General features: G+C 42.4%; 1 protein-coding gene across 7 annotated transcripts in view; it reads right to left on the bottom strand.

The window, feature by feature from the left end:
- Positions 1–15438, bottom strand: part of ADAM22 (ADAM metallopeptidase domain 22) — a 329143-nt gene that overhangs the window by 34990 nt on the left and 278715 nt on the right. For 3 of the 7 annotated variants that reach the window (XM_077268289.1, XM_077268288.1, XM_077268290.1), the window contains exons 24-26: positions 8374–8479; positions 8151–8241; positions 5849–5866 (exon numbers count right to left, since the gene is read on the bottom strand). In XM_077268289.1, the coding sequence (XP_077124404.1) occupies positions 5849–5866; positions 8151–8241; positions 8374–8479 (215 nt within the window). Of the gene's footprint in view, positions 1–1912; positions 2108–5848; positions 5867–8150; positions 8242–8373; positions 8480–15438 lie in introns of all 7 variants that reach the window. The other 4 variants (XM_077268285.1, XM_077268284.1, XM_077268287.1 and 1 more) reach the window with 2 other exon arrangements.

The following is a 15438-nucleotide window of genomic DNA, read 5'->3' as shown; positions in this document are numbered from 1 at the left end:
ACACCTTGTGCATGGAGACTTGTGTATGGGGACTTATTTATGGCACACCTTGTGCATGGAGACTTGTGTATGGGGACTTATTTATGGCACACCTTGTGCATGGAGACTTGTGTATGGGGACTTGTGTATGGGGACTTATTTATGGCACACCTTGTGCATGGAGACTTGTGTATGGGGACTTATTTATAGCACACCTTGTGCATGGAGACTTGTGTATGGGGACTTAGTTATGGCACACCTTGTGCATGGAGACTTGTGTATGGGGACTTATTTATGGCACACCTTGTGCATGGAGACTTGTGTATGGGGACTTATTTATGGCACCTTGTGTATGGGGACCTATTTATGGCAACTTGTTCATGGGGACTTGTGTATGGGGACTTATTTATGGCACACCTTGTGCATGGAGACTTGTGTATGGGGACTTATTTATGGCACACCTTGTGCATGGGGAATTGTGTATGGGGACTTATTTATGGCACACCTTGTGCATGGGGACTTGTGATAAGGGATTTATTTATGGCACACCTTGTGCATGGGGACTTGTGATAAGGGACTTATTTATGGCACACCTTGTGCATGGAGACTTGTGTATGGGGACTTGTGTATGGGGACTTATTTATGGCACACCTTGTGCATGGAGACTTGTGTATGGGGACTTATTTATGGCACACTTTGTGCATGGAGACTTGTGTATGGGGACTTACTTATGGCACACCTTGTGCATGGAGACTTGTGTATGGGGACTTACTAATGGCACACCTTGTGCATGGAGTCTTGTGTATGGGGACTTATTTATGGCACACCTTGTGCATGGAGACTTGTGTATGGGGACTTATTTATGGCACCTTGTGTATGGGGATCTATTTATGGCAACTTGTTCATGGGGACTTGTGTATGGGGACTTATTTATGGCACACCTTGTGCATGTATACTTGTGTATGGGGACTTATTTATGGCACACCTTGTGCATGGGGACTTGTGTATGGGGACTTATTTATGGCACACCTTGTGCATGGCGACTTGTGTATGGGGACTTATTTATGGCACACCTTGTGCATGGATACTTGTGTATAGGGACTTATTTATGGCACACCTTGTTCATGGGGACTTGTGTATGGGGACTTATTTATGGCACACCTTGTGCATGGAGACTTGTGTATGGGGACTTATTTATGGCACACCTTGTGCATGGGGACTTGTGTATGGGGACTTGCAGCTCCCGATTTTTATCTTTCAGGGAAGAGAAAAATCGACCAGTTTAAGCTTAAACACCCAATATTCTTGCTCTCAGAGGGAGATAAGTCACTGCCAAAACCGTCTGGCAGCAGCTTTTGCCCCTCTCCCTTTTAAAAACACAGAACTGCTGGTCTGAGTTGACAGTTCATGTGTAAGGGGGAGTCTGGAGAGATAGCCGATCATTCTCTCCTGTGTACAGGCACCTTTGGGGGATCTGTCCGTTTCTTACTCCTTTTGTAGGATGCTAGTCTCAGCTCAGTTCTGTCAATCACAGTAAAGCGTTGAAAGTAGAGTCGAGTCATTGTATCATGCAATTATGAACCCAAGTAGTCAAGAAAGGCAAATATAAGATTAACAACAATTGTTTATTTTGACTTCAAAGAAGCGAGATGATTGTGGGTGACCCAAAGATTACGTCCAAATCTGTGCAATGGGGAGGAACAATAATTCTCCCATCCTCCCCACTTAGAGCTCTCAATGCCATATTCCCGGACACCGTCCATTATTAGGTCTTACTATCCGATGCGGAAAGTCTCAATGGACAATGTAAAAGGACAGATCATAATTTGTCCGTCAGCAAACCTAAGAATTGAGCTGCAGCTACTTTGAAGTCAAATTACTATGTTTTCCTTTATCACTATTCCACAAACAAGAAAATTAAAAGGAATCAAACCTTCTGCAAAATAATGAAATGTTCTGACTAATGGAATAATGTGGGATGGAACAGGCAGAAATCTGAAAATGCGACAGAATAGCAGACCTCTTCTTAGAACTAGATCCTGAGTTTGAGCTGACTCCGGGAGGCAAGTCGCTATAAAAGGAGTCGACATCTCCAGCCTTTTTTACATAATCTCCCTGGGGTATTTGTCTAAAGCATAATAGATATTGTAAAGTCAGAAAACAAGACAAACGCACATAGAAACGACACACAGACATAAAAGCATTAGTTCAGAGGGGAAGGACAGAGAGGATAAATGGGACATGTATGGTTCACGCTCCGGGGACAGACAGCGGATATGGGGCTCTCTGGCTGACGGATTCTTGGCTCACCTACGGACATTGACAAAGCTCAGGATGACAAAGCAATATTACACCTGCAGATGAAAAACTGCAACCCAAGGCTTGGACTGGATGGTTCTCTGAATCTCAGCAGCTCGGCTTCTTTCCAGCTGTTGTAACTTGATAAGAGAGAGTTTGCAAAGGGTCTTTGTCCTCCGCTCACTACTGTTCCCTCGACACTGCTGGAACGCGGTAGTGTGTGTAATATGTATGTAATGTGTATACAGTGTAACGTGGGCGCTATATAGCAGTATGCATGTCACATTTTATTAAAAAGGGTTGTCCAGTGAAAACAAGCTATCATCTATCTGCATAACTTATTGATCGGTTAGGTGTAACCGATCGGCAGCATGGGGAATTTTTATTTATTTATTGGCAGATCGGACAGGTCGGATGCCAGAACGCCGCTCCATTCTTTCTCCGTGAGGTTGCCAGAAAAAGCCGAGTGCAGCTTGAATGGAGCGGCAGTCGAACAGGCGCACTTCAGCTCTATCTTACCCCATTCTGCTGATCAGCGCGAGTCCCAGCAGCCGGACCCCCCATGATCAACAAGTTATTCTTTTCACAGGTCAACACCTTTAAGCTCTAGGTAAGTGTATACATTGGGGATGGGGTAACACAATTTCTGCCTAGCAGCATAGAGATATATTAATTAGATATAGCTCTGGAAACGACTTGGCACATAAGCGTGCACCTTTATAGTCCACGCCTTTTGGGTAGAAGGGAATATTTTGCCATCTTGCCTCCTTGTGATTTTCTTGCACCTTTCTTTCTTGGAATCGGGGGAACGCCAACTTGTGGCTGTCCAGTGGTTGGGAAACGACAAGTCGCAGCATGTCCTGAGGTATACTGGGAGTTGTAGTTCTCCAGCAGCTGGAGAGCCATACGTCGGCAATCACATACATGGTTGGTTATTGGAGGCCTCCTTCTTGGATACAACTCCTGTTAAGATGTAGGATCATGAAAGTACAATGACGCTCAATACTTTTTCTGTGCTTTGTCAATGACCTTAACACCAGTGAAGGAGATTTTTGATAATTGATTCCCTGGAAAAAAATGTTATTGAAATCAGATTGTAACTTTCATTTCCAAAGCATCTGAGATAAATGAGAGCTTTTATTTTTTTCTCTTTTTGGAAAAATTAATAAAAATCTATTGAAACAGATAAATGAGAGCCACAATGTGATTAGTTACTTTTTTCCCTTTTTGATAACTGTTCCCCATTGTATTTATGCAATGATTTTTTTTCCCACTATTTTCCCATTTTCATATTGAAACATTTTATACTTCATAATTTTTCAATAGACATTTTCAGCCTGTGATACTTTTAGTCCAATTGATTTTAATCTAATCTAGTCAAATCAAATATTTTCATTGAATCCACATTTTTTTGTTGTTTTTACGCAAATTTTTTTAATAATTTTTCTTAACTGAAATTATGCTGAAAGCAATGCTGTATTTCTGTGAACAAAGCAGCTTGGATTTATAAGGCTTGCTAACATTTTCTACATGTTTATGAAAACGATTCATTTGTCCACTGAACTCTGAATATTGTGGTCTGATGAGATAAACTGTCCGAAAAATCAAGCTGTCTGGAAAGAAAATGTGATCATCCAAAGTTCTCTTCAGGCCTGATTCTCACGCTACTTCATTGTTTGGAAATTGTAGTTGTAGAATCCAAGAAGAGATTCTGTAACGAGCCCCGTTGTCTTCCAACATAAAAAAATCCACGGTATGCGCTACATCCGTATGTAAGACCCCGGACAGGTTCCCTTTAATGTGGACTTTCGTCCATATTCTTACACTTTTTCTTACCTATTCTATACAAAGAGGGAAGAATGTTCACCTGTCAGGCGTCCAAAACTTGTTTCCCTAATTGAGTAATGGATGGAGGTCTAACCTTTTGAACGTCCATTCTTACCAAGAACAAAAGTCCCAAGTCCCTATTTTTGGCCAGAGATATATGAGCACCATAGATGACCATGTAGATCCACCAAATCCCATCCTCCAGGAGTAGGACGCATATCCATCATACACTGTATGGACACAAGTATTGGCACACACCTCTTTATTTATGGATGCATGTATATTTTTCATTCAGTCACGTTGCTACAGATGTGAAAAATCCATCCCCTGGTGTATAACATCTGTGCAGCTGCATGCAGCCGTACATCACCAAGCGCAATGCCGAGTGTCGGATGGAGTGGTGTAAAGCCGCCACCAATGGACTTTGGAAGAAACGTGTTCTGTGCAGTGATGGGTCACACCTCTCTATCTGGCATCTGATGGCCGAGTCTGGCTTTGGAGAATGCCAGTAAAACTTTACCCCCCGACTGCATTGTGTCAGCTATAATGTTTGGTGGTGGACAGATAATGCTATGGGCTTGTTTTTCAAGGATCGCTCCAGAGAAGGTAAATCTCAATGCTTCAGCACAAGACATCATGGATAATTGTAGCTTCCAACTATGTGGGAAAACTTTGGAGAAGACCCTTTTCTGTTCTGCATGACTCTGCCCCATGCACAAGGTCCATACATGGTCGGTGGTATTTATTTTGGAAATACATGATCGGTCTCACAGTTCCCGGACCTCATCCCCATCCAACACCTTTGTGATGAACTAAAAAAGAGATTGTGATCCCGGCCTCTCCCCAACATCCGTGTCTGTCGTGACAAATGCAGAAATATTCCCACAGGCACCTCCAAAATCATATAAAATCCGTCCCGAAAAAGCGGTAGCTGTTATATCTGCAATGGGACCGACCCCATATTAGTGTCCATGTATGTGGAATACAAGCTTTAATAGCTCGTGATGTGGAGGGGGCACATACTTATGTCCATAGAGTGTATCTCGGCTTTCTTGACCCCTGTGAGTTTTCTAGGAAAATAATAATAATTCGGGTCTACACCAAGTTTTCGGGAAGATATAGGATAGGCTGATGAATGGCTCTGGGTGCCGGATGGCAGAGTGGGCTGCAGACCACCACTCCGGATATGTGGACACAGGAATAGGGCCTACGCTTCAGTATGTGGAGACATGTACCTACAGCTCGGGAACACATGTCCTGATATGTATCTCATACACAAAGCACACTGAGACAATGTCTAACCAAAAACGCTCCTGCCCATCGGCGGCTGCTGCTGCTTCTTACAGACAAACATGGAAACGGAAAAAGGAGACCACGATCTGTTACTAGAACCTGATCCGGATTAAGCAGGAAGCAAAGCAGAGTGTGACATACAAGGTCTCGGAGTTTGCATGCTGCTGTGCCATATCTAACAATCTCAGCTCTGCTGCATCCGCATGCAGTGACCGACACGGCTGCAGCGCCGCAGCGTATCACGTAAGTTTCCTATTTTATGGTAAAAGGTGCAAAATCTGTCTAAGATTAAACCAATGCTTCAAAACTTCTTACGGGATTGCTAGTCATTCCTAGAGCCCATCGGCCATGAAAAAGAATATGGGACATATAAATGGTATTTATGGAAAAAAAAGACAGTAAACTAGTGAAAGTGATGAAATGTGGCATAATGCAAGGGGCAAACACTTACCTTTCTCTCCGATAGTTTCTTTTTCATGTCAAAGAAAAAATAAATCATTACTTAAACATATCGAATAAGTGAGGAAAACAAACAAAAAAAAAACATTTTTCAAAATTCTATTACAGGGATTTTTCAATTTCAGTGAAAACAACAGCTGTCCTTTACTCACCCTCCCCAGGTCCAACGCTGAGTCTCTGCAGCTGCTTCCGAAGTTTGTTGTTGTCTGCAGCTCTGACACCACGCCAACAGCACTGCAGGCAATCAATGAGCTCATTGGCTCTAGACGTATGAGCTGCTGAGCTCAGTGATTGGCTGCAGTGCTTGTTGGGGTGATGTCAGAGCTGCAGACAATGAGAGACACTGGGAGCAGCAGCAATGACTCAACGCGGAACCTGGGAAGGGTGAGTCAAGCACGCTTGATTGCTTATTTTCAAAATTCCCATAGCAGGGTGTAGAGAGAAAGCCACATGTGTGACCACCCCGACATTCCCAGCATTGCAGGACAGGACCCTCGAAATCGATGCCTGTCTCACCTCTGCAACCTGCACCTATCAGATACTTATAGAGCATCCAATGGAATTCTACCCAAGGTGGGACTATCTCTCTAAGTTCTTTTTGCCACCTCTGACTCAACCCTGGGTTCAGATAAATCAATCTACCGACCTAAATCTCATTTAATAGAGGATGTCTGGTTTATATGCAGATTGTTACATGCCCCATTATGGAGTTTGTAGTTAAAGGGAATCTGTCAGCAGGATTTAATCGCCCAACCTATTTATATGCACATGTAACACTTTCAAAGACTATCCCAGCAATACCTTTACATGGCCAGTCCGTTCCTCTATTACTGAGAAATCAGCATTTTGAATATATGTAAATGAGGCTGAAGTGCTATGGTAGATCTGAAGCCTCTGTCACTCCAGTACTATTCCCCGGCTAAGGTTGCTTCCTCCTGCTTGACTGACAGCTATGCTGTGTGACTTCATGCAAAGGATCCATCAGTCTAATAGAGAACAGGGAATAGAGCTGGAGTGACAGAGGCTTCAGATCTACTATAGCTCTTCAGCCTCACATGCTTCTCAGTAACGGGGGAACGGACTGGCCATGTAAAGGTACTGCTGGACTTGTCTTTAAAAGATCTACATGAACATGTAGATACCTTAGGGTGAGAAATCCTGCTCACGGATTCCTTTTAAAGTGTAATTAAACTTTTATTTAACTTTTTATAATTTAGTCCACTATGGAAAGTTATCAATCTTTGCAAATCACTTTATTACGGAATTTGTTTTGATTCCCGAAAAAAAAAAAAAAGCATGTGAGTGGCTTCCAAACCCTGCTGTCTTCAGTCTATTTTCTCGCTTCCCGCTGCATAGATATCAGTAATGTACCCATTTGGGGTACAGATGATGGCAGTGATCACTGCCATCATCTGTACCCCAAAGGAGAACGCTCTGATATTAAAGCAGCTGAATGCAGAAAATAGACTGGGGAAAACCAGGTGTATTGAAGCTGTTTATATGCACTTTTTTTTTTTTTTTTTTTTTACAATAATGAAGACAAATTCCCTAATAAAGTGATTTGCAAAGTTACATAACTTTCCATAGTGGACAAAATGATACAAAAATTAAAGCTTAATTACTTTTTCAAAAACAATCTAAATAAGAGCATGACTTCACATAATATGAAGATACATCACTATACAGATGAGTTTTGTTTAACAGTATTTTTTTTTTCAGACGAGTTTCCCAGATGAGCAAATGTCTGATTGATGCTACGATAGGCAAAAACTTAACATACCTGTCGATCCCATGAGTTTTGGCAAGTTCTACAAACAATCTTAGCACGTGGATGGTAATAAATGATTCAACAAGTTAAATGCTACATCACCACTAGAGGGCGCCTCTTATAGATATCCATGTATGTGCAGCTGCAGTGAGCTCCCTCTAGTGGTGACTGCAGAAAATCATATTTGTTCTTGCAGGAGATTTGAAGCTTTGTGTCAGAAATATGGAGCCCTGAACACCACAATGAAGCCATATTATGAAACTAAACACAGAATTTTGGGGCTGGTTATATTAAAAAATAGTTGTTCAAGAGCACATATTGCATTGGTCTTTGTAAAAACCAGTGGTGTCTGCAAGCTGAATGACATACACATCTTTAGTACGCAGCCATTATAGTTCGTCTCGTAGTTAGAAGTGGAACCTTGTCTTGAAGTAAGGAAGCAATTCTCGTTTTGTTCTGCTTAGATCCAGCTGTACCATTACATGTAATATTGGAAATATACAGTACATGCAGCACTGGCACTTACTTGTAACCCCAAGCTGTTATTCCTAACACCAAGACCAACACTAGCATGGTACCAGCAATAGCTCCTATGATAATGTTTGTACTAACAACCCCTGAAAGACAAGCATATGTAACATCAGTCACTCCGAAGCGGAGGCAGAACATGGATTGTATCTGTAATGGTATAGTAAAAGTGCATAAAGTACTCATTACATAATAATAACACAGGCACTATGCGTACTGACCATCATTAGGCTTCATTTCCTTTTTCTGCTTGTAAGGAAAATACGTGCTGCAATCATCCCCGCTGTAATCCTCATCGCAGACGCATTTCAATTCATTGCTGCAGATCTGCAAATCGAGGACATATCAGCTTTACGTTGGCATCATGATAGAAAGAAGATATGTGGAATCATTAAGTATATACTAATATAATCTGTGTATCAATTATTATTTAAGGTTTTCTAGATCTATGCTTGCAGTCAATGAATGGGAAACTTAACATTTTAAAACTATTTTTTACTGTTAATAAACAAAAATATTTACTATTCATTTATTGTCCTCCTCTGTTTCCCCTTCAGTGGATTGCTGGGCAGCCTGACATGACCCTTTTCTCTGTTTTCTACCTAGAATCCCAAAACCAACTGACCGCACTATAGTTAGATGCTTCTTGTTCCACATCACCACTAGTCAGTTTACTTCTCCCTCTGGAAGCTGTAAATATAGTCCTCAATAAGTCACCAAGTCAGTCTCCTTCTCCCTTTGGCAGCTGTAAATAATATCCCCAGTACATACTATAGTCAGTCTCCTTCTCCCTTTGGCAGCTGTAAATAATATATCCAGTAAATACTATAGTCAGTCTCCTTCTCCCTTTGGTAGTTGTAAATAATATCCCCAGTAAATACTATAGTCAGTCTCCTTCTCCCTTTGGCAGCTGTAAATAATATCCCCAGTAAATACTATATTCAGTCTCCTCCCTTTGGCAGCTGTAAATAATATCCCCAGTAAATAATATAGTCAGTCTCCTTCTCCCTTTGACAGCTGTAAATAATATACCCAGTAAATACTATAGTCAGTCTCCTTCTCCCTTTGGCAGCTGTAAATAATATACCCATTAAATACTATAGTCAGTCTCCTCCCTTTGGCAGCTGTAAATAATATCCCCAGTAAATACTATAGTCAGTCTCCTTCTCCCTTTGGCTGCTGTAAATAATATCCCCAGTAAATACTATAGTCAGTCTCCTTCTCCCTTTGGCAGCTGTAAATAATATCCCCAGTAAATAATATAGTCAGTCTCCTCCCTTTGGCAGCTGTAAATAATATCCCCAGTAAATACTATAGTCAGTCTCCTTCTCCCTTTGGCAGCTGTAAATAATATACCCAGTAAATACTATAGTCAGTCTCCTTCTCCCTTTGGTAGTTGTAAATAATATCCCCAGTAAATACTATAGTCAGTCTCCTTCTCCCTTTGGCAGCTGTAAATAATATCCCCAGTAAATACTATAGTCAGTCTCCTTCTCCCTTTGGCAGCTGTAAATAATATACCCAGTAAATACTATTGTCAGTCTCCTTCTCCCTTTGGCAGCTGTAAATAATATACCCAGTAAATACTATAGTCAGTCTCCTCCCTTTGGCAGCTGTAAATAATATACCCAGTAAATACTATAGTCAGTCTCCTTCTCCCTTTGGCAGCTGTAAATAATATACCCAGTAAATACTATAGTCAGTCTCCTTCTTCCTTTGGCAGCTGTAAATAATATCCCCAGTAAATACTATAGTCAGTCTTCTCCCTTTGGCAGCTGTAAATAATATACCCAGTAAATACTATAGTCAGTCTCCTTCTCCCTTTGGTAGTTGTAAATAATATCCCCAGTAAATACTATAGTCAGTCTCCTTCTCCCTTTTGCAGCTGTAAATAATATCCCCAGTAAATACTATAGTCAGTCTCCTTCTCCCTTTGGCAGCTGTAAATAATATACCCAGTAAATACTATTGTCAGTCTCCTTCTCCCTTTGGCAGCTGTAAATAATATACCCAGTAAATACTATAGTCAGTCTCCTCCCTTTGGCAGCTGTAAATAATATACCCAGTAAATACTATAGTCAGTCTCCTTCTCCCTTTGGCAGCTGTAGATATGTAAATAATATCCCCAGTAAATACTATAGTCAGTCTCCTTCTCCCTTTGGCAGCTGTAAATAATATACCCAGTAAATACTATAGTCAGTCTCCTTCTTCCTTTCGCAGCTGTAAATAATATCCCCAGTAAATACTATAGTCAGTCTTCTCCCTTTGGCAGCTGTAAATAATATACCCAGTAAATACTATAGTCAGTCTCCTTCTCCCTTTGGTAGTTGTAAATAATATCCCCAGTAAATACTATAGTCAGTCTCCTTCTCCCTTTGGCAGCTGTAAATAATATCCCCAGTAAATACTATAGTCAGTCTCCTTCTCCCTTTGGCAGCTGTAAATAATATACCCAGTAAATACTATTGTCAGTCTCCTTCTCCCTTTGGCAGCTGTAAATAATATACCCAGTAAATACTATAGTCAGTCTCCTCCCTTTGGCAGCTGTAAATAATATACCCAGTAAATACTATAGTCAGTCTCCTTCTCCCTTTGGCAGCTGTAAATATGTAAATAATATCCCCAGTAAATACTATAGTCAGTCTCCTTCTCCCTTTGGCAGCTGTAAATAATATACCCAGTAAATACTATAGTCAGTCTCCTTCTCCCTTTGGTAGTTGTAAATAATATCCCCAGTAAATACTATAGTCAGTCTCCTTCTCCCTTTGTCAGCTGTAAATAATATCCCCAGTAAATACTATAGTCAGTCTCCTCCCTTTGGCAGCTGTAAATAATATACCCAGTAAATACTATAGTCAGTCTCCTTCTCCCTTTGGCAGCTGTAAATAATATACCCAGTAAATACTATAGTCAGTCTCCTCCCTTTGGCAGCTGTAAATAATATCCCCAGTAAATACTATAGTCAGTCTCCTTCTCCCTTTGGCAGCTGTAAATAATATCCCCAGTAAATACTATAGTCAGTCTCCTTTCCTCTCTGGCAGTTGTAAATATAGTAGCCAGTGATTTCATAGTCAATCTACTTCTTTCTCTGGCAGCTGGATATATACCTCTCAGTAAGTTCCGTAGCCAGTCTCTATCCTGCTCAAGCACATGTATATATAATTCCCAGTAAGTTCCACAGCCAGTCTACTTCCCACTCTGGCAGTTGTAAATATAGTTCCCAGCAAATCTCCTTCCGTCTCTATCGACTGCATATGTTGCCCTCAGTAAGTTCCAAAGTCAGTCTCCTTTCACCTCTGGCAGCTGTATATATTGTCATCAGTGAGTTCCGTAGTCAGTCTCCATCTGTTGTGAATTTGCTTTTTGCTCCCTCTAGTGGTTACTAGTTTTTTGACTCTGGTTTTTCTGTCATTCCTTTTATCCGCACCTGGGTCGTTAGTTAGGGGTGTTGCTATATAAGCTCCCTGGACCTTCAGTTCAATGCCTGGCAACGTAGTTATCAGAGCTAGTCTGCTGTGCTCTTGTCTACTGATCCTGGTTCCAGTTATATCAGCTAAGTCTGCCTTTTGCTTTTTGCTATTTGTTTTGGTTTTGTATTTTTGTCCAGCTTGTTCCAAATCTATATCCTGACCTTTGCTGGAAGCTCTAGGGGCTGGTGTTCTCCCCCCGGACCGTTAGACGGTTCGGGGGTTCTTGAATTTCCAGTGTGGATTTTGATAGGGTTTTTGTTGACCATATAAGTTACCTTTCTTTATTCTGCTATCAGTAAGCGGGCCTCTCTGTGCTAAACCTGGTTCATTTCTGTGTTTGTCATTTCCTCTTACCTCACCGTCATTATTTGTGGGGGGCTTCTATCCAGCTTTGGGGTCCCCTTCTCTGGAGGCAAGAAAGGTCTTTGTTTTCCTCTACTAGGGGTAGCTAGATTCTCCGGCTGGCGCGTGTCATCTAGAATCAACGTAGGAATGATCCCCGGCTACTTCTAGTGTTGGCGTTAGGAGTAGATATATGGTCAACCCAGTTACCACTGCCCTATGAGCTGGATTTTTGTATTCTGCAGACTTCCACGTTCCTCTGAGACCCTCGCCATTGGGGTCATAACAGTTTGCCAGGCCAGTATTAAATGTTTAATGCATTGCAGAAGAGGGATTATAAGAAAGAAGATTCTGAGTTTTTTTTTTTTCTCCTTCCCCTTTACCTCAGAGTGGCTATGCTTGCTGCAGACATGAATGTCCAGACCTTGATTACAAGTGTGGACCAGCTGGCTACTCGTGTGCAGGGCATACAAGACTATGTTATCAGTAATCCTAGGTCAGAACCTAAAATACCGATTCCTGAACTGTTTTCCGGAGACAGGTTTAAGTTTAGGAATTTCGTGAATAATTGTAAATTGTTTTTGTCCCTGAGACCCTGTTCATCAGGAGATTCTGCTCAGCAAGTAAAAATTGTTATTTCGTTCTTACGGGGCGACCCTCAGGATTGGGCTTTTTCGCTGGCGCCAGGAGATCCGGCATTGGCTGATCTTGATGCGTTTTTTCTGGCGCTCGGTTTACTTTATGAGGAACCCAATCTTGAGATTCAGGCAGAAAAGGCCTTGCTGTCTATGTCTCAGGGGCAGGACGAGGCTGAAGTGTATTGCCAAAAAATTTCGGAAATGGTCCGTGCTGACACATTGGAACGAGTGTGCACTGGCCGCTAATTTTAGAAATGGCCTTTCTGAAGCCATTAAGAATGTTATGGTGGGTTTTCCCATTCCCACAGGTCTGAATGATACTATGGCACTGGCTATTCAAATTGACCGGCGGTTGCGGGAGCGCAAAACCGCAAATTCCCTCATGGTGTTGTCTGAACAGACACCTAATTCGGTGCAATGTGATAGAAAAACCGCAAATTCCCTCATGGTGTTGTCTGAACAGACACCTAATTCGGTGCAATGTGATAGAATCCTGACTAGAAATGAGCGGAAAATTCATAGACGCCGGAATGGCTTGTGCTACTACTGTGGTGATTCTACACATGTTATCTCAGCATGCTCTAAACGTATAGCTAAGGTTGTTAGTCCTGTCACCGTTGGTAATTTGCAACCTAAATTTATTCTGTCTGTAACTTTGATTTGCTCACTGTCATCTTATCCTGTCATGGCGTTTGTAGATTCAGGTGCTGCCCTGAGTCTCATGGATCTCTCATTTGCTAAGCGCTGTGGTTTTACTCTTGAACCATTAGAAAATCCTATTCCTCTTAGGGGTATTGATGCTACACCATTGGCAGCAAATAAACCGCAGTATTGGACTCAGGTTACCATGTGCATGACTCCTGAACACCGCGAGGTGATACGTTTCCTGGTTTTACATAAAATGCATGATTTGGTCGTTTTAGGGCTGCCATGGTTACAGACCCATAATCCAGTCCTGGACTGGAAGGCTATGTCAGTCTCAAGTTGGGGCTGTCGTGGTATTCATGAGGATTCCCTGCCTGTGTCTATTGCTTCTTCTACGCCTTCGGAAGTTCCGGAGTATTTGTCTGATTATCAGGATGTCTTCAGTGAGTCTGAGTCCAGTGCACTGCCTCCTCATAGGGACTGTGACTGTGCTATAGATTTGATCCCAGGCAGTAAATTTCCTAAGGGAAGACTGTTTAATCTGTCGGTACCTGAACATACCGCTATGCGTTCATATATCAAGGAGTCTCTGGAAAAAGGACATATTCGTCCGTCTTCTTCCCCTCTTGGTGCGGGATTCTTTTTTGTGGCAAAAAAGGACGGATCTTTGAGACCTTGTATTGATTATCGGCTTTTAAATAAGATCACTGTCAAATTTCAGTATCCTTTACCGCTGTTGTCTGACTTGTTTGCCCGGATTAAGGGTGCCAAGTGGTTCACCAAGATAGACCTTCGTGGTGCGTACAACCTTGTGCGCATTAAGCAAGGTGATGAATGGAAAACCGCATTCAATACGCCCGAAGGTCATTTTGAGTACTTGGTGATGCCTTTTGGGCTCTCCAATGCGCCTTCAGTTTTTCAGTCCTTTATGCATGACATTTTCCGGAAGTATCTGGATAAATTTTTGATTGTTTATCTGGATGATATTTTGGTTTTTTCTGATGATTGGGATTCGCATGTGGAGCAGGTCAGGTTGGTCTTTGAAATTTTGCGTGAAAATTCTTTGTTTGTCAAGGGCTCAAAGTGTCTCTTTGGTGTACAGAAGGTTCCCTTTTTGGGGTTCATTTTTTCCCCTTCTGCTGTGGAGATGGACCCAGTCAAGGTCCGAGCTATTCTTGATTGGACTCAGCCCTCGTCAGTTAAGAGTCTTCAGAAGTTCTTGGGCTTCGCTAACTTCTACCGTCGTTTTATCGCTAATTTTTCTAGCATTGTGAAACCTTTGACGGATATGACCAAGAAGGGCTCCGATGTAGCTAACTGGGCTCCTGCTGCCGTGGAGGCTTTCCAGGAGTTGAAACGCTGGTTTACTTCGGCGCCTGTTTTGTGCCAGCCTGACGTCTCACTTCCCTTTCAGGTTGAGGTGGATGCTTCGGAGATTGGGGCAGGGGCCGTTTTGTCGCAGAGAGGCCCTGGTTGCTCTGTTATGAAACCTTGTGCCTTTTTCTCTAGGAAGTTTTCGCCTGCCGAGCGAAATTATGATGTGGGCAATCGGGAGTTGTTGGCCATGAAATGGGCATTTGAGGAGTGGCGTCATTGGCTCGAGGGTGCTAAGCATCGTGTGGTGGTCTTGACTGATCACAAAAATCTGATGTATCTCGAGTCTGCTAAACGCCTTAATCCGAGACAGGCCCGCTGGTCATTGTTTTTCTCCCGCTTTGATTTTGTTGTCTCGTATTTACCAGGTTCAAAGAATGTGAAGGCCGATGCTCTTTCTAGGAGCTTTGTGCCTGATGCTCCTGGAGTCGCTGATCCTGTTGGTATTCTTAAAGATGGAGTTATCTTGTCAGCTATTTCTCCGGATCTGCGACGTGTGTTGCAGAGATTTCAGGCTGATAGGCCTGAGTCTTGTCCACCTGACAGACTGTTTGTCCCGGATAAGTGGACCAGCAGAGTCATTTCCGAGGTTCATTCCTCGGTGTTGGCAGGTCACCCGGGAATTTTTGGCACCAGAGATCTGGTGGCCAGGTCCTTTTGGTGGCCTTCCTTGTCAAGGGATGTGCGGTCATTTGTGCAGTCCTGTGGGACTTGTGCTCGAGCTAAGCCTTGCTGTTCTCGTGCCAGCGGTTTGCTCTTGCCCTTGCCTGTCCCGAAGAGACCTTGGACACATATCTCCATGGATTTCATTTCTGAT

The sequence above is a fragment of the Ranitomeya variabilis genome, chromosome 6, assembly GCF_051348905.1.
Source record: "Ranitomeya variabilis isolate aRanVar5 chromosome 6, aRanVar5.hap1, whole genome shotgun sequence".
NCBI lineage: Eukaryota > Metazoa > Chordata > Amphibia > Anura > Dendrobatidae > Ranitomeya > Ranitomeya variabilis.
The sequence above is the reverse complement of the archived record's forward strand: the minus strand, read 5'-3'. Positions and strand labels throughout refer to the sequence as shown.